The sequence below is a fragment of the Crinia signifera genome, chromosome 4 (genome assembly GCF_055691185.1).
Source record: "Crinia signifera chromosome 4, ASM5569118v1, whole genome shotgun sequence".
NCBI classification, from domain to species: Eukaryota; Metazoa; Chordata; class Amphibia; order Anura; family Myobatrachidae; genus Crinia; species Crinia signifera.
The window spans coordinates 283,706,187-283,733,047 of record NC_139220.1 but is presented as its reverse complement, the minus strand read 5'-3'; the positions used below and the strand labels follow the sequence as shown (position 1 = coordinate 283,733,047).

At 45.8% G+C, this 26,861-nt stretch overlaps 2 protein-coding genes across 2 annotated transcripts in view; one reads left to right on the top strand and one right to left on the bottom strand.

Moving 5' to 3' along the window:
• Positions 1-26,861, bottom strand: part of LOC146072624 (uncharacterized) — a 101,265-nt gene that overhangs the window by 26,583 nt on the left and 47,821 nt on the right. The gene's annotated exons all lie outside the window — the stretch shown is intronic.
• Positions 1-26,861, top strand: part of GFRA2 (GDNF family receptor alpha 2) — a 37,023-nt gene that overhangs the window by 3,355 nt on the left and 6,807 nt on the right. The window contains exons 2-4 of the mRNA XM_083184804.1: positions 19,775-20,071; positions 24,094-24,177; positions 25,510-25,849. Of these exons, the coding sequence (XP_083040930.1) occupies positions 19,775-20,071; positions 24,094-24,177; positions 25,510-25,849 (721 nt within the window). The remainder of the gene's footprint in view (positions 1-19,774; positions 20,072-24,093; positions 24,178-25,509; positions 25,850-26,861) is intronic.

Sequence of the window (26,861 nt, the reverse complement as noted above, 5' to 3'; positions counted from 1 at the left end):
TTGCATAGGTTGAACATACAATCTCCACATATAAGGTGACAGAATGTATATATTATATACTATACATGTACATGGGTGGCAGGATGGTGGAATACTGTATATACTCATATGTGTGCGTGTCAGTGACCACTGAAATCTGTTTCTGCAGTTATTCAAGAAATATTCATTTGTCGCTAGCCTTGGAGAAAGTAATGAGTACAGGTTGGGTCTCCCCTGTACAAAACATTCGGGAACTGAAGTATTTTGGAATTAAGATTTTCCTGTAGTTTGGAATATATGTTGTAGGTGAGATATCCTGGGGACGGGACCCAAGTGTATGGAGCAAAAGTGTCACTATCTCACAATTTGTTGGATTTTGGAATATATCGGATATCGGATTTGAAAGAGTGGACCTGTATTAATAATATAATGCAGGATTTAATTGACATCTATCTATCTAATATCTGCTTTTCCATTACGATTTATTTAATATTTTGTAAACATGAGAAAGAGAGAGAGAGAGAGAGACAGAGATAGTGAGTAAGAGACGGAGTGATTGCATAGGTTGGACTCAAAAAGTCGAATGATTTCGAGAAGAATAGCGGAGTGCTGTATGCAGTGCTGTATGCAGTGCGCTGCGTGTGTCCGTGTCACATGAAATCTGAAATGTCATGTTATGTAAGAAGTCACACATTATCAGTAAGAGGCAGGGTATGTCTAAATGGGACACATATGGATGCTGGTGCCAGCACCCTGATGGAGAGAATAACAACAGGGGTCCGGTATATATACTATATATACCCACCCTCAGACCCACCCTAATCCTCCCTTTTAGCAGCCAAACCCTAACCCCCCCTCCCAGGCTGCAGCCTAAACCCCTTCTTGGTGCCTATACCTGTCGCCCCCCTTCCCCAGGCTGCAGCCTAAACCCCATCTTTGGTGCCTAAACCTCCCCCCCCCCAGACTGCAGCCTAAACCCCCTTTTTGGTGCCTAAACCTGCCCCCCCTCCCAGGCCGCAGCCCAAAACTCCTTCTTGGTGCCTATACCTGTCGCCCCCCTTCCCCAGGCTGCAGCCTAAACCCCATCTTTGGTGCCTAAACCTCCCCCCCCCCCCCAGACTGCAGCCTAAACCCCCTTTTTGGTGCCTAAACCTGCCCCCCCCCCCCCCCCCCAGGCCGCAGCCTAAACCCCCCTTTTGCCTTTTGGTGCTTAAAGCTGCCACCCCCCCCGCCCCCCAACTGCAGCCTACCCCCATCCCCGACATGCTCACTAGCTAGCCCCGTATAACTACCGGTCAGGATGCTGGCTGTCAGTCTTCCGGCGTCGGCATCCTGATTTGGAGTTCAGGTGTTGCTATTCTAGGGCAGTTAGGATGCCGGCTGAGCAGAGCAGGAGCACCAGGCAGGGTGGACTGTCACAAAAAAACGGTATGTACCTGCGAAAATCAGGACAGTTGGGATGTATGCATGTGCAGTGGGGTGAAAGATTGAAGTCCCGTAGAGGGCCCAAAATACCTGAAAGCCTATATGTGATACTACGTCCCTGTAATACACATAACAAGTTGTCTCTGCATAATACGTGTATACTAAGGCTGTAACAATAGAGACATTTATCATGCAATGGGTGTGTCTGGACTACTGTAAATATGATTGTGGAGGTCTGCAATGTAATCCCCCATACTGCGTGTGTACCATGTACACTGTCTGGCTACTGTTAATGTTCTCTCCTAGAAAGCTGATCCCTGGGGTGATGATCACAGTCCTGCCGCATGTACCATATATATAGGGCAGATGCTGGGATACCCCTCTGATATAAATGGTACTTAGTTGATTAACTGCCCGTGGTTCCTGTATTGTACTGAAAACTGTATAACCGTATAAGATATCCAGTGCTATGAAATCCAGCACTGTGTACTATAAAGGGAATATTATATTACACCGGCCCCACTCAGGATATAGGATATGACCCAAGACCTCACATCTCGGGAATAAGTAAAAACTGTACCCGGACAAGACCCGACGGTGTCTTGTCCGGTGGGGGGGAGATAACAGTTTCCCCGTGTGGTCCTGACCATTCCGGTTTTTATTACACCCAAGGACCATGCATGGAGGCTGTATTCTCCCCTTCTTCTCTCCCTGGTGACAGGGCTCAGAGCAGCCCCACTGGACGGGACACCCCCGGCAATGCACCCCCCCCCCCCCAACACACACTACAAGCTCCAGAATTACATATATTGATGAATGGAGCCTGTACGGTCTGGCGTTCCGGCGTTCTGTCTGGTTTTTACCCATACCCTCACATCCCTGGTGTTATACTCCTCCACTCTGTGGCCTCTATTCAGCATTAACAGTTCTACTGAAATAATACGGAAACTTTCTGCATTATTTAGGTATTCATGCTATTTAAAAAATTGTTAACGAAGGAGATGGCGCAATTTCGTTCCCAGGTAAAACCCAGTTCTCTACAACACTTCAGCATTTTATTCCATTCAGCAAGTATAAAAACCATTGCAGAAAAGTTTACTATATATACATAACACGGGCAGTACGAATGGTGTAATGGTTAGCATTACTGCCTCACAGCACTGAGGTCATGGGTTCAAGTCCCACCATGTGCAGAGTTTGTATATTCTCCTCATGCTTGCATGGGTTTCCTCCGGGTACTCCGGTTTCCTCCCACATTCCAAAAATATACTGCTAGGTTATTTGGCTCCTAACAAAATTAACCCTAGAATATCTGTGCGCGCATGCACATGTGGTAGGGAATATAGATTGTAAGCTCCACTGGGGCAGGGACTGATGTGAATGTTCAAATATTCTCTGTAAAGCGCTGCGGAATCTGTGTGCGCTATGTAAGAAACTGTTAATAAATAAATAATAACGCTATTTACGCTTGTGTTCTACAAGCCCATGAGAGTCCTGCTGGAACATGGCCACGTCTCCCACAGTTAGGTAACCCCCCTGAAAAGTACCCGGGCCTGGCCAGCCCTCTAATGCCCTGCCGGTACTAGACCTCTCTGTGTGTCTAGTGCAACGTCTTTGTTTTATATTGTTTTATCCCTAATGTGCAACAGGACCTGCTGCGTTGTATAAAAAACTGTTAATAAATAATAATTATAATAATAATAATAATAGTAAGAATGATAATAACAATAATAATATAACAATAATATGTGTATGGTTATATTGGCTGCTTTCAGAGCTGTTTTGCTTTTTTATAGTTTTTTTCTTTGTTTCTGGGTGTCATTTGTTGGTCAGTATTTATTATAAAATGCTGATATTGCATGCAGTGATACGCTGGTCACTGTGTGGGTGCATGCCTGTAAGATAGGTACATAGTAGTAAATGATCTGAGTGTGCTTCATAGTCCTGAATGTGGTGTGGTTCATTCGCTTGACAGTGAAAAGGTTGATAGTGTTTAGTTCGACCCCTTAAGGTTGACATGGGAAGAGGGTTGGCATAAACAAAAGGACGACATGAAAATGGTCAACACGTGAAAAGGTCAATATGAGTTTTGCTGATTTTTGGGGTGTCAGGTTTTAGCTTGTACCACATAAACCCCCAATTAGTGTGCCGTGTCCCCTCGCAAAGTGACTCGCTACGGTCAGCATACTGTACCATCATAGTCCACATGGATGGTAAAATATTAAAAAGTAAAACAAAATGTAAAAAAATTGACAATTGTGACAAGAAATAATGGTACTCCAGAGAATCCCTACGGTAATCCACACATTACCCCTATCCTATGGCCCAGCTGCTAAAAGGCTTTGGGAACACTGACCCTCTGCTCTGGACAACATATAACAGGAAGTTAACCTGTGTTGTTAATTAGCAGATAGTGATTCACAACACTTCTTAGGAAAACCCGGACGTGATCTCACTAGCCCTGCAGCTGCTGCTATAAATCCTGTACTGGATCTTCCACATTCACCTCATGTGGAAGTATGCTGTCCCTGCCACACCATAATATCATGGCAACCTCTTGACAATGTCAACCTTATGCATGTTGACCAATAGAGGTTGACAGCATTACGGTCGACCTACAGTCCGGATTCTAATGGATATACAGTATGTATATGATTTCATAGCAGGGATGACACATCCGTGCCCCAATGTCTCTGGGCCAGTGTCATACAGTACAAGGGGTTTGACCTCAACAAAGGGGGTGTTACTTTATAACAATGCCGCAATCTTGAGACACACCTCTTTTGCCATCACTATGGGGACATGCCCAGAGCTTGTGAGATGCTGACCATGCTCCCTGTCTTCCTGTCTCCTGTGAACACACATTAGTACATGAGCACAGCGTCTATACACTGCTGCTCTGGTAAGCTGAGCAGCAAGTGACAGAGGGTCTCCCAACTAATACACCCCCGCCCCTCCCCGTGAGATACTTTGGACGATGGGTGGGATGCGAGACAGCCCCAAAATATCAGGACAGTTGGGATGAATGTAACTGGTCTCTGCAAGTCACAAGAGTACATCAAACAGGGCTGTATAATACCCCTTTCACACCAGCCAGTGATCTGATCACATTGTAGATAACACCCATGGCCTCCAGGTGTCTTATACCCCTTTTCCAGCAGAAAATACAGGGAAAACACTGGATTAAGCAGGGACATTTTCGGGTTGGCCCCTTTCACACCACCCTTGTCCCTGCATTTTCTGGTGTGAGGGGGCATCAGCGTCCAGGCAGCGAGGTCCGGGCAGTGGGCAGCCTGGTCCAGACTGCAAGGATCCGGGCAGCGGTGGCTGGGTGCTCGTAGCCCTATTTACCGAGCAGCAGGGCGGGAAGTGCTGGATTTGAAAACATATTGAAAAGACTGGCTGGATGCTGAATGCAATGGACCTGTCTGCTCATCTAATGTGCCAGGAAGAGAGGGCGGGGACACTGCACGGACATGGCACAGGGTCCCCTCCTCTTTTTATTAGGCGGTGAGCTACCTGCCACACAAAATATGCCTATTTAAATTAAACAGTTTTTTTTTTTTAATATACATTATAGATATATATAAGCACATTTTTACCCCAACATCCGTGAATGTTCACACCAGAAAACGTTTGGCAAGTGGATGCTAAAAATCCATCACACATTTCATTTACACTTGCAATTAACTATACAGTCTAGGTGTGTTTGCTCAGGTGGGTGCTGGCCTATGAGCACTATTGGGAACCCTTATGTGGCTGTTTTGCCGGTTTCGGTATAAATTGACAAAAGGTTGACACAAGCTTATGTCCGACATATACATGGTAAACATGAATAAGGTCAACATTAGTTTTTCATATTTTTTGTGTGTCTATGTCGACATGGACCCATATAAGTGTACTTCCCCTTGCATGGCTCGCTGTGCCCGCTATGCCTAGGGCATGGTGCCACGCTGCGCATGGCACACTATTATATTGCAACTCTATGCCCACTTGGATAGGGAAGTATGAAAGACCACCTTTTTGGAAAAAAAAAAAAAAATGTGAAAACTCATGTCAACCTTATTCATGTCGACGATACATACGTGCCAACGTTTTTTCAACATTGACCTTGGGTATGTCGACCATTTCAAGGTGTCGACCTAGTCACTGTCGACAATTAGTGGTCGACCTAGTGACTGTAAACCTAGACATTGTCTACCCAGTGACCATATACTGTTTTCCAACCCTAGTGATCCCAGTGCATTGTATAAGGCTAAAGCCAATATGCATTCTGTACCTTAAAAATCAAAGTTTCGGAAAGGGGAGGAGCGGGTTAAACTACCCACAACCCCCTTCACTCCCCTGAAGACTTCTTTGCTCGGCAGTAGGTGACAGGTGTGTGCTGCGCACTGTCACCGCTGCCCCGCCAGCATCCCCACATGTCAAGAAATGTATTTAAAAAAATAATCTTTAATTAAATAAAGTACAGTACACTCCATGTATTTGTACACTGCCGTATTGAATAGATGATCAATTATTTGTTCTTGGTATTTTCTTCCTTTGTACTTGATTCTTCACAAACGACTTGCAGCTCATATGCAGCTGCGATGGCACCAGCGGCTTACTTCCAGTGGCCATGCTGCACAACTGTTACTGAGGAGGTCAATGTTTCACCAATGTGGGTGCACTGATTGTGCCTGATACTTGAGCTGCCGTTCTGAGATGCCACCGGTGGGCGTCCCTATTCATATCCTAGCGATTGCAATGTTTGCATATTTTCACACAGTACTCATTTGCAGGTTCTGCGGCATTATCTACAGTATCATCTCTGAATCAGGCCCGTAATTCATTGAAGGAACAGGACACGTTAGCATTAGCAAGGCATTTGCTTTAAGTATATTTATTGATTTTTTTACTTGGAATAGTTTCTTAGACCTGACAATTTATCTTGATCTCCATGGACTTGCACTGACTTCTCTATGGCAAGGGTTTGAAACATGAAAGTACTGTATATCAGCTGTGATTTCATAGAATGTCCCTTATACCGCTTTTCCACAGAAATCACAGGTCACTGCCCTGTTTTCCCAGGTTTTCTGGCAGCGGGCGATCGCCTCAGCCTCAAGCAGCTGTCAGCTCAGCAGTGGCGGCGGAATCCGGCGGCAGCATGCGGAGACCGGTGGCAGTGTGCAGGGGCCAGCGGGCATCTGGGCAGCCGTGTGGGGGCCAGCGGGCAAGTGGCCGGTCAGCATTGTTTTCAGGGCTCGTTCCCTGGGAAAGACCAACTAAAAACTAGTGACCAGGGTAAAAATCGCTTTACCCAGGATTCTTACCTTGTCACCATTTCTACTGACAAAAATCCCTGTTTTTTAGGATGATGGAAAAGGAGTATTAGTTACAGCCCATATGAGCACAGACACCTCAGGGACATTGGCATACCTCCCAACAGTCCTGAAAACCACGGGAATGTCCCAGTTTTCGGGGACATTCCCAAGCCCCTTCCCGCGGGCGCCAGTGTCCCGCGGCGAGGGGGGGCTGTTGGTAGTCCCCCCTGTCGGCTGGTGTGCAGCGGGGAATAAACGCTGTGCACACAATGTCTATTCCCGCAGCCAGGGGGCATGGCTAGAGGCTCACATGGCGTCAAAATGGGGGCGTGGCCTCGCGGGTGAGCCGCGAGTATAGGCCCCGCCCCCAAAATTAGGCCACACTCACAACAATTTCGGCGCGCCTACAGCGCGCAGTCCACCGTCCCTCCTCCCTTCTTGGGAGGTATGCATTGGGCCTTATTCTAGTTTACTCTTAGAGGCAAATTCCTTCTCAGATGGACAAAACCATGTGCACTGCAGGGGGCAGATGTAACAGGTGCAGATAGATTTAGATTTGGGTGAGTTATTTTGTTTCTGTGCAGGGAAAATACGGACTGCTTTATTTCTACACTGCAATATAGATCTCACTTTGAAGAAAAACCCCTCCCAAATCTAACTCTTTCTGCACATGTCATATCTGCCCCCCTGCAGTGCACATGGTTTTGTCCACCTGAGAAGGAATTTGTCTCGAGTGAACTAGAATAAGGCCCATTGTTTCCTAGTGCCTTATGACCAGCTTAAGTTATTACATGCACAAATCTTACACCACACATCATTCCAGACAACAATATGGGACACTCTTGCTTAACTATTGTTAGAGAAATGTTCCTTTTTGGCATCAATGTTGTTTTCTAGGTCAAGTGTTTTGTACTGTTGGCCCTTTGGCTCAACTGTGCTCCAGTTTCAGCATGGTACGTAACACCTTGGAAACACCAGACGTTTGCTCTTATCTCATTTATTCAGATACATATAAGCTATAGATTGTGAACTTTTTTATTTTATGTTATACCTACTTTATTCTTTTTGGAGGTAATTGTAAGTGTATCTGTCACCTTGCGGCCACAACTTTGTAGGCAGATTGTGAGTTCAATGGGAACCAGTGATATAACTTTTGGGAAATTAAATTAGCAGCTGTAGTTTTACCACAGGCTAATTAAAGCAGCAGCGCTATTCATTTAAAGCATGAAGCCTTCTGTGTGCTGCAATTAATGAGAAATCCAGGAATGTCGGCAGTGCCGCAGCTTGTCACTCGCCGTTGCCTGCTCGGCCATGTACATAATAAAAGAGTCACACGAATAACGGTCCCATATCCCGGAAGCTCAGTAAATTAATATTCCTGGGTGTTTGTTATAGCTGGAGACTACCACCCTTTATCATGTACAGTGAATTACCACTGATAATTTAATTCCACATTAAAACTTTTTGATCATATTCAAACCCAATGACAGATATACTGTACCTTGCTAATTAATTGACAGTTGTTTTATTGATTTGCATATAAATTCACATGTAGTCAGGGCTGCCACTAGAAATTGTGGGACCCGGGACTGACCAAAGAAACAGCCCCCCCCCCCCCCCCAAAAAAAAGATAAAGTTTGCCACCACATTGAGGCTGCTAGTGCTTTGTCACTGCCCGCATCAGCAAGTACATACACACTTGCTGAAGCACTGGCAGCTTCGACGTGGTGGCATACTTGACAATTCCATACACTCCCCCTGTAGATACACATACCTCCCCACCACATACAAGCCTCCTATACATACAAATAGCTGTCAATATACATTTATATAGCAGAAAAAAAGAAAAATAATTCCTACAAGGGGCACTCAGAGCTGACAATTTGTATATTTATTTAGTGTCCCAAGAAAATTTTGTTAAAATTTAACTTTTATTAATTTGTAAGTTTAAAAAGCTGCAAAATATTAAAAACATAGTGACAAAAGTGCATGAAAAGTGAGAAATAAAATTAAAATAGAGCTGACCGTTGTGTGTGTTTTATATTTATAGTCCAATGACTAACATGTATCTCTGTGTTAACGGTTAATGAAAGATGTGTTAATCACAACACTAATGTATTGTAGCACTATTCCACTGAGAGAATCCTCAGTTTATTGTGGCTTAGCTATTGAGTTGCTATCATGTATCAGAATTCTATTGCAACATTATTGCTTTAATTAGTCACAATATAATGCTTGGTGAAAGTCAAGTAGTGTAGTTCCTCAGCATGTATATTCTAAAGGGCATGAATTATTTAACCGTTATAGGATCACGTGCCATTAACAGTATGATGTAAATTATCAATCAGATAGTATTGGCAACAATAGTATATCTGTACGATTATGTTACTTATCATAGATATGTAATTGCCATATTTTATCTGAACATGCACACAAATGAATGAATTCACCAGTAGGTTGATGTGATTATTACTGACACACGGCGCCGCCCCGCCGCCAAGCACCCCCCCGCCGCCCATGCAAACCCCCCCCCAATCCCCCGCAGCCTTGCCTATTGCGCTGGTCCCGGCGGCTCCGTTCTTCTGCTGAGGACCACCACAAAATGGCCGCCCCTATACAGCAGACAGTTTCAGAGAACTGTGTGCTATATGGGGGCGGCCATTTTGTTGTGGTCCTCAGCAGAAGAACGGAGCCGCCGGGACCAGCGAGATAGGTAAGTCTGCGGGGGATTGGGGGGGTGTGTAACTATAGCACCGCAGCCCCCGGCGCCCCCACATGCACAGCGCCCCCCCCCCCCCCCCGCGGTGGCGGGGGCTGTGGTGCTACAGTTACACCGCTGCTGACACATACTTAGTGTCTCTCTACATGCGGAGACACTGGGCAATTATTTTGGACCGCCGTGTATGTAATAACATGCGGCAGTACCCCGCGGGTACCCCGCAAAAAAAAGGGTCTGAAACGGGTAGGACCCTGCTTTATTAACGTTTCCAAAAACCTTTTTTTTTTTGGAAATGGTAAAATCACTCTGCACATTTCAGACCGCACATATTACCGTTTTACAACGGTTAAAAATCAGTAAAATACAGTTTTTTTTGTGCGGTCTGAAAGGGGCATAAGTGAAGTGAAGCAGAACAGGTTTGTGAGGGGTTAGTCTCTGTGACATCACACAGCGGGCTGCCTCTGAGGAGCTCATCCCTAAGCATTATATGACTCCATGCTTTCCTTTGTAATGGCATTTGGAGAGGAAATGACATGACACCATGTGGGAGGCGTGGTCAGGGGAGGAGCTGCAGGATGCTGTATTTACGGGGTTTCTAAAACAGCACCCCTTCCTGCAGCAGGACCCGCTCGTAGAATCCAGGAGGGAGAGCCGTCCATAGCTGCAGTGTGTGCTGGCGCCACCGCTGGTATAGTGAGTGACTCGATTATTCATCTGTTTTTTTCTGCCCCCTCATTAGTCCCCGGTCACTCACTACTGACAGCTGCGTCGCACCGATCCTGGCAGCCATGCTGGTTTTGGGGGCAGGGGGGGGAGGGGGGGATGGGGATTGGGGACGGATGGTCGGCGCAATGAGCTGCCCGGGCCCTCCACCTTCTGTGAGTGGCCGGAAACCTGGGACAGCTGCACCCCCAGCACCCCCTTGTCGGCGGCCCTGCATGTAGTAACTTATGCAATTTTAGTAATAAAATATATTCTGACTATAGACAGCAAACAGTCCGTAAACACCTACTGAATATGAAATAACAAATAATCTCTGTCCTCACACTAATATTCCCATGCCACCAATAGCCCAAGTGCAGAGGTTTAGCTCCTGAGGATGACATGGTGCCTGGAGAAAGGGTATGAAAAGGTGAGATCACCACTACGTGGCTGGTTTCTCCAGTAATCCTCCATAATGCCTCATGATCATGTATGCTTATCCATGCGCCATCCTCTCCTTTGTGTCCATACATCCTTATGCAAGTGATAGTCACTAAAGACCAGTGTTCTCCCCAGAAATTTTGCATCAAATGATGCATTAAAAAGTACCTGATGGTCGGGTTAAACCGTTTATGCAAACACTGGATGTGGCCTCACAGGGAAGGGGCGTGACCATATGCTATTACTGATTAGGCCCATACAGTAGAACTCCTTATTGCACATTCAGCGCTCACAGTATGGCTGCTTATTGAACCTTATACCCACACAGTATGGCCTCAAATTGCACATTATGCCCACACAGTTTGATACCTTATTGCACATTATGCATACACAACATGGCCCCTTATTGAACTTTATACCACACAGTATAGCTCCTTAATTCACATTATGCCACACAGTATAGCTCCTTAATGCACATTATGCCACACAGTATAGCTCTTTAATGCACATTGGGGTAGATGTATTATAGCGGCGCTTATCGCGCCGCTATAATACTTCCTGGTTCGCCTCATTAGCAAGGCGAAGCAGGAAGGGACATCGACAAGATGTATTAACATCTTGACTGCTGAAGCGGGGGAGCGCTAACTCCCCCCTCCGACGATGTTCCCTCCTGGAGATAGCACATTAGTTTACACTGATGCACTATCTCCTGTCCCCCGGCCGGCTCGACTGGGCAAGCGCGGGATCTCTCTACTCACGCGAGATCCCCAGCGCAGCCCAGAGCTAACAGCAGGGACAGCGCTGTCCCTGCTGTTTAGATAGGGCTTCGGCAGCCTGCAAAGCCAAAAGCGGCATCATGCGGAACGGTCAGCGATGCTGACAGTTCATACATTCTGCCTGCTATCATTTAGATCGCAGCGCTGATATGGACAGGGGCGCATAGTGCCCCTGTCCTTTACCGCACGCTGGCTCCATCATACATGGGGGAGAAGCGGTATCAGTGCACATAACGTGCACATAAACATTTCATACATCTGCCCCATTATGCCACACAGTATAACTCCTTAATGCACATTTTGCCACACAGTATAGTTCCTCATTGCACATTATGCCTACACAACATGAGTTATAACACATTATGTCCACACAGTATGGCCCCTTATTGCACATTATGCCACACACTATGGCACCTTATCCACAGTATGACCTCTTATACAAAATATGCCACACACTAAAGAATTGACTGGGCCTATTGCCTAATCACTCAACAGGGGCTCAGGCTTTTTCCCACCTAATTTAGGGTACATAAAGTTACCTTGGCTTAATCCCCAAAGCATAACCTAACATGCCCCATAGGCCTGAGACCTAACTGTACCCACAGATCTAATGCCCGACACCTGGGGGCATGAAGGGGTATTTTACTGGTGTCCAAGGCAGCCTACTTGTATGTTGGGAGAGGCTGCAGTTCGGAGCTTCATTCAGCTTCTGACCAGCTGCAGCACTCTCTGCTCCTCATCCTCTTTCTTTTTGCTAGGAAGTGGGAGAATGTGGGAGGGGTGCCCACTCTTCTGGGGGTGCAGCGTTCAACCTGATAAATCATGAGTCCCCTGCAAAACCTTGGAGAGTGGGCAAGTATGCAATAACCAAAACATAGACAGAGCACAAGTAACAATAAGCACCACAATTCACATCACACAATACAGCTGGGAAGCACGGTGAGTGTGTGAGTAGCGGGCGAAGTGTTGAATGGCTACGAAATGGGTGCGGCAACATGTGCGACGACGTAGCGTTGCGGGGAGGCACACAACATTTTCTGGCATTTCCAGGTCTGAATCAGACCCTTTGTCCAATATAATGTCAATCTGTTATTTCATGTACAGTATGTATTTAATGATGTATTTCACACAGCACCACATCTAGGGATTGGCCTCTGTAATCTTTGCACAGTGGAGATGAAAGCAACAAATAGGTAATTCTGGAAAAAAAATCAAAGCAGCGGCCACAGCAGATTAGTGGAATCAATACAATTAATATAATTGGTAAAGATGCAGCTGGAAAGATAACAGAAAAGGACAAATAAAACCCAACTATTTTGTCTAAGTGAACACTAAATAGATGAAAAGGGACTGCGCATCGCCATCGCGGCAGGGCATACACACGGAGCGATCAGTGCGCCATTTGTACGCCATCTGGTCAGATCGATTAGAAATGCGGCTGAAATCGCCCCATGTGTATGCCACTTAAGGCAGCTTTAGCATCAAAATGACAGACAATAACATATACTGTATAACATCTATTATTACAATAATAAAATCAGGTCACCATGTTTATGACAAATAATGGGCAGAGCGGGAACAGAGCTTATTTTGTCCCAATTTGGCATGTGATAATGCTGCCAGGGATGTGTTATTATTATTTCATTATTCTTCCCCCTTTGTATAACGGAGGCCAGGGTGTCTGATGACGCAGCTCCTGATTGGTGGGCTGAGATATGCATCTCTTGTAGTGATGTTGTATATGCACCATAAGCTATGGAGCAGCTTTACCCGTTTTTCCGGTGGTGGTGATAAAAAGACAGCAGTGTCTGGGTATGAGGGTGGGCACATGTTACCTGTGGCTTATAACCACGTATTATTGCTAATGTTGGCATATTGCAGGCCACTACTATTAGGATATTATTGGGCACTATTTACATTCCTATTTTTACAAATATATGCAGTTTTTCTAGCTGTATATATAGTTAGGGAGACATTAAAATACTGTATTTCAGAATATTTTTATATTTCATGGAGGTATCTTGACATGAAATACACACAAATATATTTTATTTGTGCATAAAACAAGGTTTCAAAACATGAAACAAAGTTTGTGTACTATCTCAGGTACTGAATTGGAATGCCAAGCAACCATTTTCTTGCACACATTTAGTGCCAGTTACATATCCTGTCCTCAGTCTTTATTCAGCCTCACCTACTATGTAACTATGTAATGCTTAAGTTACAGCAGTGGTTCCCAAACTGTGTGCCGTGGCTCCCTGGGGTGCCTCAGGACACTTGCAGGGGTGCCCTGGTTTGGTGGTCCAGGACCAATTCAAATTATTAATGGCTAATTATTTATGAGCAAAACAAGTGCTGGTGGCTGCCAATTATAAAATGTGTATAAACAGAAGCAAATCCTGGCCTTTACCAAATAACTGACCCTAAGAATCACATATAAACCCAATCTAATAAATAAAAATTTGGCCTAGGGGTGCCGTGAAAATGTTTTTGATACTCTAGGGTGCCGTGAATCAAAAAAGATTGGGAACCCCTGAGTTACAGTGTTGAGTTACAGTAGCAGCAGCCTCTTTGACAGGCTGCAAGTATTCGGATGCGGAGACCAAAAATGGCTTTAAAAAAGGAGGTTTGTTGCCTCCATCTTTAGGGCATCCCGAAGCCATCAACTGCTTCCTTGGATGCAGATTCACTGGCTTCTGCAGGTAAAATCTGGTGTAAATACTGAATAACCGTAGTGTTACCCAGATATCCGATTGTAGTCGCAATGTTTGAAATGTTGATCCAGTGCAGCATCTTCGGATGCAGGCAGTGGGCTACTTTTTACAAAGCATAATCGCATATGTTAGTACATATGCAATTATTATCAGTGTGTTGTGTGGTTGCGTTTTCGACCCGTGGTCATGTTGAGTTATAAGTGGTCACTGTGCGGTATTATCCCCCTTTACCAGGACAGCTGGTGAGTTTTGCCTCCACAGGGGTACATTGGGCATTTCTTTGAAAATTTCCTTGCCATGTGTGATGGGATGTACTGCAAGACGTTGGCATACTCTGCTCATTATATTGTTTGGCAGGCCCCGAACTGGTTTTGCATTTCAGTACTTCACTTTATATCTGTATTTTAATTTGAACATATTTTAAAATACATGTGACTATGGAGGTTATCCAACTTCTGAAGGGCAGAAACCAGTACAAATTCTGTGGCGTTTCTACAGTAAGAGGGAGCATAGCCACGCCCCCTTTCCTATACTTTCAATGGAGAGTTGGAGACCCAGAAAACCGGTACAAAGCCCTTTTTAGCCGGGACAGGCCACAAAAAAACAGTTCTCTACCAGCCAAAAAGGTACAGTTGGAGGTTATGGGTTATTCAGTAAAGCAAAATCTTTCTCAAATGGGCAAAACCAATGCTGGACTGCAGGTGGCGCAGCTGTAACAAGTTAGATGTGGGTGAGTTATTTCGTTTCTGTGCAGGGTAAATACTGGCTGCTTTTTTTTTTACACTGCAGTTTAGACTTCAGTTTGCAGTGCACACAACCCACTTAAATTATTAGAGGAAGAGCTTTTAAGATCCTGATTGAATAACCAGCTATACATTTTGGGCAGAAATGTATCCGGAGCATAGCTGCATCAGTCACCATTATTGTTGCATAGACTATTACCAACATCTGGGTGCCAAAGTTCAAGCAACTAAGAATATGATCATGCGAGGTCTGGATGACAATCTAGTCATGTGCCTCCGGGCTCCTGCACCCAAGGGGGTCACCTCTTCTCCCCAGTGATTTTGAATCAGTTAATTGAAAGCCATCCATATCACATCTGTGTCTGATTTCCCCCTCCTAGCACCCTGTATTAGAACACATGACCTGTTACACTAGAAGCAGACACCTTACGAGTTGAGCTATTTGCTCCTCCATAGGACGCATGCACATTCTAGCTATATGAAGTACACTACATATCTCTGCCTAATAGTAGTGGTTTTGTACCAATTATTATACATAGTCAGAATCTGCATACTTACTGTGCAGGAGCAAATAGCGCTATCAGTAAGGTGTCTGCCTCCAGTGAGATAGGTCTCGGGTTCTATTCCTGGGTGTGATTGCTAATCAATAATGTTAATTAAAATAAATGATTATGTGTATAAATGTGGTGCAAAACAACAACATTTATAGAAATAATTTCTGGATTGTTTATATATGTTGGGGAGACACCAATTATTTATCTTGCCTCCGGGCAACTGGGACGAACTTACGCCACTGAGATAACTTCTGAGCAATTGCAGACAATGACCCTGACCTGCCTTAGGGCTGTGGTAGCTGGTGTCAGCTGTGCATGTGCGAATCAGGCCCTATGGCAGGTTTGCTGTTAAATGTAGGATGATGCACTGATTGAACAGCACTGATGGTTCTGTAGGTTATCAGTGTATACAGTATAACAGATATAACAGATTCAGTACTGAATCCCGGCGGTCGGGATCCCGGCGTCCAGAATCCCGACGCCGAAATGCCGACAAGGGGGGGACGTGGATCGCCCCCCCTTGCGGGCTCGCTGCGCTCGCCACGCAGCGGGCCCGGTGCCTCGCTACGCTCGGCACACTAATTTATTCTCCCTCCAGGGGTGTCATGGACACCCACGGAGGGAGAATGTGTCGGGATTTCGGCGGTTGGGATTTCGGCGTCGGGTTTCTGAACGCCGGGATCCCGACCGCCGGGATTTTAACTGCATCCCGATATACCAACTAGCAGCTACAATACAAATATATTTAATTTCAATTTAAGGGAATGTGCAGACAATTCAAAGAATATCTTCCACGTACTGTAGGTGAGTGTGCGCACAGAGAAGGAGCATCAGTATACATGTGTGTACAGATACATTATAATTCTGTTCCCTATGCAGAGCACACCCTGAGACCTGAGTTATCTCTTATGTGTAGCGCAGAAGTTATATCCATCCCAGGAATAGTTAGTGAAAGTCACCTCTGATGTCTCTCAGTCCTACCTTCCTCATCCAATCTTGCAGATTGTTCCACATCTGTCCTCACACTGCCCCCATTCTCTCTATCACAGCTCCGAGTCCCCACAGGACTTCATTAGAAGCCAACGCTGAGAACTGGGGGCCCTGCTCTGCATAGCATTAACCCCCTCTATGCAGGGAGGAGCGATGTTCTGCAGAGATGAGAGGAAGGGGATGCTGTATACAATGTATGCCAGAGAGAGGAACACTGCGGCATATGGGCACTACTAGGATGCTGACCGTTGAAATTGGGCAAAGGTTAACTCTTTGACTTCCGGCCAGGTGCAGAGCATCTCCTGCCCAGGTTTAGAGAACTAGAAGTATGACATTGACTAAGGAGGCCATCTCCAATTATACTGGTGCCTATTCCTGCTGCTACTGAATATAAAACTCAGCAGCCCTACACTCTCCATTGATTAACGTTGGCTTCTGTCTGACAAGCGCCCCCTTTACCCATCAGCCTTATTGCTCTGACACTGCCCAACCCTGAGAACTGTCCTCTCATCAGCTGGTGCAACATTACCAGCTCATATGTTAGTGCTCACCCCCCCTCCTAATATCTGATGCTGCACATTGCTCCCCTCTTCCCTGGGTAACTGAGAAAGCAGTTTCTCTAGTGCTGGCTTAGCAAAGTTACCAAATTGAATTTTGTCCCCTCAGTGACAGAATAGCAAAAGCCACTTCCAGAGGGGGAGAGGTGAAGGGGAGGGAAAGACACAGGCACTTGGGGAGAGGGGATGGGAAAGCTGTCGGAGGTGCGGGAGAGAAGAGGAACTGACTGGAGCTGGGGAACGAGGAGTAGAGACTGGGACTGGGATATAAGAAGAGACACTAATAAGAAGTTATGAATAATATAGAGACGATATTATAAATACACATGAATAGGGAATAGGACATAGGAAGGGAAAGGCATTCGCTGGCATGTTATGGGGACCACAGGGTTGGTGGCTGTAAGGTTTCTCTGGGCTGTGGGGAAAGCTTCAGACTAGTACAACCCACAAAAGCTGATGTATGTAGGGTTTGCTATCGATGTTTCAATATCATTAATGGTTTATGCCTGAAGTTTCTCTAATTGTTTCCATACATCGATTACACAGAATTCCCCGCAGTAGTTTTCTTTATGGGGCTGGCATATGGAGCCTAGCTCTGTCCCTGGTGAAGCACTGCCACCTGGGTCTGATTGTCCCACAGCCCAGCAAATGGTAAAGCGGGGTGACCATCGGTGGGTGAAACCATCCCTTACAGATTTGTTTCTGACCATCAAAGTTAACAATCTATGGTTCATAAATTGCAGTGTAAAAATAAAGCAGTCAGTATTTACCCTGCACAGAAACAAAACAACTCACCCAAATTTAACTCTCTCTGCACATGTTACACCTGCCCCACCTGCAGTGCACATGGTTTTGACCATTTTCCAAAAAATTTGTACTGCAATCAGATCTGAATAAAGGCCATAGCCCAGTGGGTCCAAAACTTTTTCGAATCACTGCACCCTAGAACATCAAAATATTTTCAATTAAAAAAAAAAAATATTAAATCAAGTGCATTGTGTGTATATGTCACAGTTATCTGGTGAGGGACAGGATTTGCTTCTGTTTGTCCACATATATTATGATTGGCAGCCACCAGCACTGGTTTTGCCTGTGACATTGACCATAAATAATATGAATTGATCTTGGTCCACCAACCCAAGGCACCCCTGCAACTGTGCCTAGGCACACAGGGCCTTATTCTAGTTCACTATTTCTGATAATTTCCTTCTTAGATGGACAAAACCATGTGCACTGCAGGTGGGGCAGATGTAACTTGTGCAGAGAGAATTAGATTTGGGTCAGGTTTTACTTCAAAGTGAGATCTATATTGCAGTGTAAAAATAAAGCAGCCAGTATTTACCCTGCACAGAAACAAAATAACTCACCCAAAGATAATTATCTCTGCACATATTAAATCTGTCCCCCTGCAGTGCACATAGTTTTGTCCTTCTAAGAAGGAATTTGTCAGAAAGAGTGAACCAAAATAACCCCCACAGTTTGGGAACCACTGCCATATCCCATTAGTTCCCAGCAGCATTATTTATTTTGTAATGGCATTATGTTATCAACGGATGAACCATTTATTGGTGCAGTCACACTGATGTTGTGACTGGCCACAGTGCAGCCCAGAGCTCCTAATACAGGGGCATCATTAACCCTTGGTGCACACTGGTGTTTTTTTGTCACTTGCCTACCGTGCAGATCAGCTCTCCTAATACAGAGCAGCATTATCCTTTTACTGGTGTACACTGGTGCATCCCAGCTTCTAATAGTATAACAGAGCAGCATTATCCCATTACTGGTGCAGCCCAGAGCTTCTAATAGTAATACAGAGCAGCATTATCCCATTACTGATGTACACTGGTGCAGCCCAGAGCTTCTACTAGTAATACAGAGCAGCATTATCCCATTACTGATGGACACTGGTGCAGCCCAGAGCTTCTACCAGTAATACAGAGCAGCATTATCCCATTACTGGTGCAGCCCAGAGCTTCTAATAGTAATACAGAGCAGCATTATCCCATTACTGATGTACATTGGTGCAGCCCAGAGTTTCTACTAGTAATACAGAGCAGCATTATCCCATTACTGATGTACACTGGTGCAGCCCAGAGCTTCTACTAGTAATACAGAGCAGCATTATCCCATTACTGGTGCAGCCCAGAGCTTCTACTAGTAATACAGAGCAGCATTATCCCATTACTGGTGCAGCCCAGAGCTTCTACTAGTAATACAGAGCAGCATTATCCCATTACTGGTGCAGCCCAGAGCTTCTAATAGTAATACAGAGCAGCATTATCCCATTACTGATGTACACTGGTGCAGCCCAGAGCTTCTACTAGTAATACAGAGCAGCATTATCCCATTACTGGTGCAGCCCAGAGCTTCTACTAGTAATACAGAGCAGCATTATCCCATTACTGGTGCAGCCTAGAGCTTCTACTAGCAATACAGAGCAGCATTAACCGTGTAATATAAACACAGCGATTTGCAACAGTGTATACAAAAGAAATCTGACAAAAGAATAACAATTTAAAAATTATGAGCATATGAGGAAAGTTATTGTCATTTGCTATAAAAAATGATGGCAGTGCTTTCTGCATGGATATTTAATATAATTCATCCAATGTGCAGAATACTATACTGATGTTATTTTAAATAGTAATAACGTATGTTGTTTGTGATGTCATTTACCCATTTATAAAAAATTCAGGGCTAACCAACCAACCAGATTCTTTTTTTAATTTTTTAGGATGCAGTATAGAATGATAACTAGAATCTGATTGGCTACTATGGGCAACACCACCACTTTTCATTTTTTAAAACATTTATTAAATCTAACCTTTTAGTGTATAATGTAACATGCTCCCCGATCTGTCTCTTACGCAGCTCAGACCACCTTCAGTCTCTCTGGGTCTCCATCGTCCTCCTGGCCACAACACACAGACTGTATCCAAGCTAATGAGCAGTGCATTGCTGACCAGTCCTGCAGCTCAAGATACCGTACCCTCCGACAATGCCTAGCTGGGAGAGACCGTGATGTTCTGCTGTCCAGCTCGGAGTGCAAGACTGCCCTGGAGGTACTCCAGGAGAGCCCCCTGTACATGTGTCGTTGTCGGAGAGGAATGAAGAAGGAGCTAGCGTGCCTGCAGGTGTACTGGGGGATGCACGCCGGCCTGACAGAGGGTGAGTACACATTACGTTACTTCTCACCTTCAGTAATCAGGACACCTAACCGTTCATGTTTTTTATGGGGCAAACCCAGGTGGGCCCCACTGCCTGGGGGCCCACTCCTCCTTTAGGTATCACATATATCATGCATACATATATATTATACACAGGACTATGGTGTATTTTCTGCGGTTCTGTCGACCTGCGGTTCTGTTGACTGTCGACCTAGACTTCACAATGTCTAGGTCGACAGTCCCTAGGCCAACAGTGACAGAATGTCCACACAAGCTTAAGGTCGACATGTATATGGTCCACACTTAAAAGGTTGACAGAAGGTTTTTATGTTTTTTGGTGTCTATGTTGACATATGTCGACATGGACGCGTATAAGTGTGCCACGTACCCTCGCATGGTCGGTGTACACAAAAAAAAATTAAAACTCGTGTCCGCCTTTCACTACCATTCATATGGTATACTGGGTTCTCAATACATTGGGAAGAAGAGGTCCTCCGCAGGAGACAGGCACATAGAACTCTTTACAGTGGGTGTACTGGCTCCTCCCTTCTACTTCCTCCTCCACCTCAGTTTAGAAAAATGTGCCCTCGGAGAGGCTGCACTTACAGAGCTCCTGAAGAGAGTTTTTCTTCATTTAATTTTGTTTGTTATTTTGGGGAACCTGTTTTGGACTAAACAGCTCTCTGCTTCATGGGAAGCCAGGGGAGGGTTACAGTTGCTGGCCTTTCGAGGTACCGATCTGTCCCTGCTACAGGGCCACTGTCCTGTGTGGGTGATTGTTGTGGCGGGCATTGTGCTGCAGCGCTTTACACCCCCAGCTTGCCGCACACCCCTGGCTCAGTCCGAAGACGTCTGCAGTGAGTGTTACCCAGGGTCCCCTCTAGTGGGGAACCCCGGTTGATGTGCGGCATGATGGCGGCGGCGGTGGCGACAGCTGTGTCCCTGCACAGGAACCACACAGACCCCTGTCCACACTGGATGCTTTACTCTACCTCTGGACCATCACGGCGCCAGTATAAAGATTAGTAAAAGCACCAGCGCCATTGTAAGGGGCGGGGCTTAACTTAGAGCGGGGACACAGCTCTCTGGCGCCAATTTCCTGCTTCTCTTTGCATGCTTTGGGCACCATTATACAGCAGCAGACACTCCTCAGCGGTGCCGGCAGCTCCAGACTGGGTGGAAGAGAACTTCAGCAGAGACAGCAAGTGAAATTGAGCTTATAAAACGCTCATGACAGTGTTTGCAGCCTTGCACATGCTTATATAGATATTTACTCTGTATTTATATCTATTACTGCTAACCAGCTCCTCAATCTGGGAGCTCAGGTTAAGGGTGTGCTGGTTCCCCCAATATCTCTGAGTTCTTTCCCCAATTGCTTGTTAAGAATTTCTGTGCTCACATTTAAGTGTTAGAGACTTCACATAGCTTCTATACACTTCACACTGACTCTGACTGGTGTTTTACTGTGTGTGTGTGTGTGTGTGTGTGTGTGTGTGCGTTGTTGTGTGATATCCTTTCTAAAATGGTTAGAAAGTTAACCTGTATGATTTGCAGCATTAACTTTGTTCCTGCATCCACTTCTCAAGTCACTTTTGAGCACTGTATGTCGCCCCAGACCAGGTTGGACGTCATCCAGGAGCGACCGGCGGCCGCGGCCATCGTCAAACTGGTCAAAGCCGCGGCCGGCCTTGATTTGTGTGGGCAGGAGGGGGCGAGGTGGTGCTCTGCTGCTTACCTCCAGACGCTGCAGCTGTCGTAGTTTGCCGATGGCCGCGGCCGCCGGTCGCTCCAGGAGGATGTGATGATGTCATCCAGGAGCGACCGGCAGCCGCGGTCATCGTCAAACTGGTCAAAGCTGCGGCCATGGTCTGTGTGGGCATAAGGGGGGGGTGAGATGGTGCCCCGCTGCTTACCTCCAGATGCTGCAGCTGTGGTAGTTTGCTGATGGCCGCGACCGTCGTCGCTCCTGGATGATGTGATGATGTCATCCAGGAGCGACCGGCGGCTGCGGCCATCGTCAAACTGGTCAAAGCTGCGGCTGGCCGTGGCCATGATCTGTGTGGGCAGGACAGCGGCCCAGGGGGAGGGGGAAGCGGTTGCCTGGAAATGGGGGTTATAGAAGTAAATGTGGTCCGGCCCACTGGGAAATCGCCCGGTTTCCCGGCTGCCCAATCCGCCACTGCCCCAGACTAGAGGGGGGTCTCCACAGCTCAGTGGTATCCCCAAATAATTGTGTACTAAACGGGCCCCTTAGTATTTGTGTCTGATAAGAGGTTCTGATGATATTGATCATATCCTATTTCTTATTAGGTAAGTACTGTAAGGTCTGCCTGTAACGTCTGTGTGTAGCCCTGGACTTACTTAGCGGCTGCGATAGAAACAGGCTGCTCAGGGCCACATATTTTCCCTGACACTCCCATAAAATGTCCGGCTGCTCTCTCCAAACACCGGCTTCCTGTCAATCAACTTGCGTACAGCCAGCGATAAAAAAATGGGCAGGATATTCTCACAAGAAGGCCTTGCATATGCATACTACGGGCCATACACATGCGCTGTCTATTAACCCCTTCAGTGGCAATCCTGAGAATTTTCCGGGCTGTGCCTCAGTGCCCAGTCTGGCAAGCCAGGAAAATTCTCGGGATTGCCACTGTTTATAGCCGGGCAGCGCTGCTGAGTTCAATCACTGAACAGGCAGCTTCAGCGCTGCCCGACTCCCTCCCCTCTGCGGCACCTCCTCCTTCTCCCTCCTCCCCTCCAAGTTTTGTATTGAAGTCCCCGGCTTATGACAAGCCGGCTGCCAGGGACAGGGATGGGGTGCGGGGGCGCAGGTCCGGGCTGCGCCGCTGATTGACAGTGCAGCGGCGCAGCCCGGACCCAGGGAGTCAGTGGTGGTTGTTTTATAAGGGAGCACTCCCCATAAAAAACTCGCCCAGTGGGGAGCGCTCCCCCAAAAAAACCCACCACTGAAGGGGTTAATAATCGCCCAGCCTGCGAATTTGCAGCTGTGGAATCGGGTATTAATATCCCCTTGTTATTGTAGTGTTATCTGTCATTAATGGGCTGACTTGCGCTTATGGATCCTAAACTCCTAGGGCCAGATGTACTCACCTTACAAAAAGTGATAAAATAGAGAGTGATACACCACCAACCAATCAGATCCTGACTGCTGTGTTTGAATAATGACAGGTACAAGCTGATTTGGTTGGGGGTTTATCACTCTCCATGTTATCACTTATCAAGGCTGAGTTCATCTCGCCCTTAATGTTAATGGAAATGTCAAACCACAAAAGCCCTAGCGTCAGGCAGGGGGTAGTCCGTCAGTCATTGTTGTTGGGGTTGTCAGCGCATCTCTTTACTGACAAATATAAATTACACATGTTCTGTGGCTAATTCAATCCAGTTAAAATGCTGACTGAATTCAATTCCAATCTGTATAATGCATAAGTGTCTGTACGTACAATGATAAACTGATGGCAGAAGACACTGGGTCTAGTCATTCAGACCTATGAGGGGCTCTATCATGTACTATAGGTAAATGGTGATTTACATGTTAGATTACGGTACAGTAAAATAAGGGCAGCTGTATGGTGAGCAGAGGGCATTGTATACAGGCCCTTATTCTGGTTCATTTTCAAAGGCAAATTCCTTCTCAAATGGACAAAACCATGTGCACTGCAGGTGGGGCAGATGGAACGTGCAGAGAGCGTTAGATTTGGGGGGGGGGGGGGGGGTTACTTCATGGTGAGACCTATATTGCAGTGTAAAAATAAAGCAGTCAGTAAAATACTGACAAAAAAAACAGTACAAAAACAAAATAACTCACCCAAATCTAAATCTCTCTGCAGATGTTACATCCTCCCCACCTGCAGTGCACATGGTTTTGTCCATTTGAGAAGGCATTTGTCTTTGCAAGTGAACCAGAATAACTCCCACAAAACATTACAATAAAGGATCTGCTACCACAGTCCATGAACATTATGAGTGTTGTAAAAGATTACAGTATATGAATTTTTGTCTTCCCAGGAGATGAATTTTATGAGTCTTCCCCATATGAACCAGTGACCTCCCGATTATCTGACATCTTCCGCGTGGCGTCAGTTAACTCCGGTGAGTGACAATACGCAGTCTCACACAAAGCGGGCAGTCACATGGCGGCATAGGTCATATTTATGTAGAAATGTACTAACACAATAATAAACAAGTGAAAGGGCCATAAATGACACACATTTGCACCATTTACGCAAACAATGCACCAGAGGCACAAGGAGAGGAAAAAGGCAAACAAACACAAAGGACTAAAATAACTAGTCCGTCATAAATGGTTAATGCAAAAAAAAATACCTAGTCTATCTGCCTCAAACTGGGTCTCCACAACACAGCTATTATAGAAAAAGAACACTGTATAACACTCAGGCTTTGCCGTATGAAAGATTTCTGGGTCATATTACCATATAAATGGTGCAGGAATTTATATAACAGTGTGCAAACAGAGTAGAGCCCTCCACCAGGAAAAGTCACCTGGAACCTACAGCCCTCCCTGGCAGAAGTGGGTTGGTGACTTTACCTCTGGGATCTCTCAGTCCCCTCATCATTATTTATCTCTCAATGCCGCTGATGACTGAGGGCTTTGAGTAATATTGAAATGGTTGGCACATGGAAGCGCACACGCAGGGCCAGATGAAGGACCTAATGGGCCTGGAGCTGGAAATGTTCAAGGGCCTATAATAAGAAGTTGGGGAGGTGATGGCAATGCCATGTAGGCTTGTAGAATCCGTACACTATAGGCCACAATGTCTCCCTTAATATATAAAAGTACAAAAATGTAAAAAATAGAAATGTAATTTGAATACTTAGGATTTATAGCCAACTAAATGGCCAGCTGGTGCCTGGTGATCGTCATTCTGTCATCATGGTGGGCCTAGAGCTGCAGCTCCATCCAACCCATTGTTAATCTGGCCCTGTGTATACGGTTCCTAACGTGGGCCTTATTTTGGTTCATTCTTTCTGACAAAATCCTTCTTAGATGGACAAAACCATGTGCACTGCAGGGGGGGCAGATGTTACTTGTGCAGATATAATTAGATTTGGGTGAGTAATTTTGTTTCTGTGCAGGGAAAATACTGACTGCTTTATTTTTACACTGCAATATAGATCTCACTTTGAAGTAAAACCCCACCCAAATCTAATTCTCTCTGCACATGTTACATCTGCCCCACCTGCAGTGCACATGGTTTTGCCCATCTAAGAAGGATTTTGTCAGAAAGAATGAACCAAAATAAGGCCCTTAGATCTGTCTAATGAGATGCTACTTACCCGGCAAGTCCTCTCTTACCTTCCATACACCCTCTTTGTAGAATGACTTATTAATATATATATAGTTTTTTAAAAAGGTAAAAAAGAGTATTTTGAGACATTCGCCCCGGTTATTGTATCCTACAGGTAGCGAAGCAGCCACCTATAAGCAGAATGCCTGCCTGAATGCTGCCAAGTTCTGCAATGTGAACGACACGTGCAAGAAATTACGCTCTACTTTCATCTCAGTCTGCAATCCAACCTCAGCTGAGCAATGTGCCCGTCGCAAGTGCCACAAGAACCTCCGCAACTTCATGGAGCGCATTCCTGCCACTCTAACCTACCCGCTCCTCTTTTGTCCCTGTGTGGACAAGCCATGTGCTGAACGGCGACGGCAAACTACGGTTCCCAGCTGCTCCTTCAGTCGCCCTGAGGTTCCTAACTGCCTGGAGATGTGGGCCACCTGTAGACAGGACCACGTGTGCAGGTAACATTGCACCCTGTACATACACTAAACATGGAACAGCAATTGCAGTATCTACTGTACCAACACAGGCCCCTGTCCAGACTAGGTGAAATAGGAGAGATGTAAGAAATATAGCGGGTATGGAAATGTCTATACCAAACAGGTTGCACAGAAGGGGTAGGAACATGCGCTAGAAGGGAAAGTCAGTTTATAAGGAAATCAACAATACAGTAGGTAGTTGATAATGTAGACAAAGACTTGATTATTGCATTTGGTGGATCTCCCCGGGGTTTCAGGGTACTAATAATGCTTAGCGGGTGTCTTTCAAACTAGGTGTTTAAGAGACAAAAAGAGCAAAAACTCCCCCCCCCCCCCCACCAAGCTCGCACAAAACACTGCATCGCCACCCCTGCATCGGTCTGTCACTACTCTGTCACCACCGTCCCATCGTTACTTAAAATGTGGTTGTAGCGAGACTGCAGTTTAAGTGCTCGTGCACACACACTGGCACGGGCGCGCATGTGCAGATCTCCGGAAATAGCTGAGTAGCTAATACTATAATTCCCCTGGTCAGTGCTTACCTGCTGAGACTGAATCCCCTAGCCAGCATCTCAGTGCAAGTTGTCCACGAATGGATCATGCTGAGATTGGTGTATAACTATACACCAATCCTTCTCATTGCTATCTCTTCTGTACTGCACTCACCTGTTATCTGTACTGCACTTATCTACTATCTCTTCTGTACTGCACTTATCTGCTATCTCTTCCATCCTGCACTCATCTGCTATCTCTTCTGTCCTGGAAGAGGTTTGTTTGGGGAAGCTGCACTAGGTGATCAGGGGAAATATATGTTCCAATAGACAATTGGAGATATAACTGACTATGACTATCCAAGGAAATCCAATATTAACATCACACCCCAGCCTGAACCATTGGCTATTGCTTCGTGTGTGTGATGGTCAGTGGTTCACCCCCGAGTTGTAACACATTTAATTACAAAAGAAAAAGAAACTTGGGTGGGGTGCACTCTTAA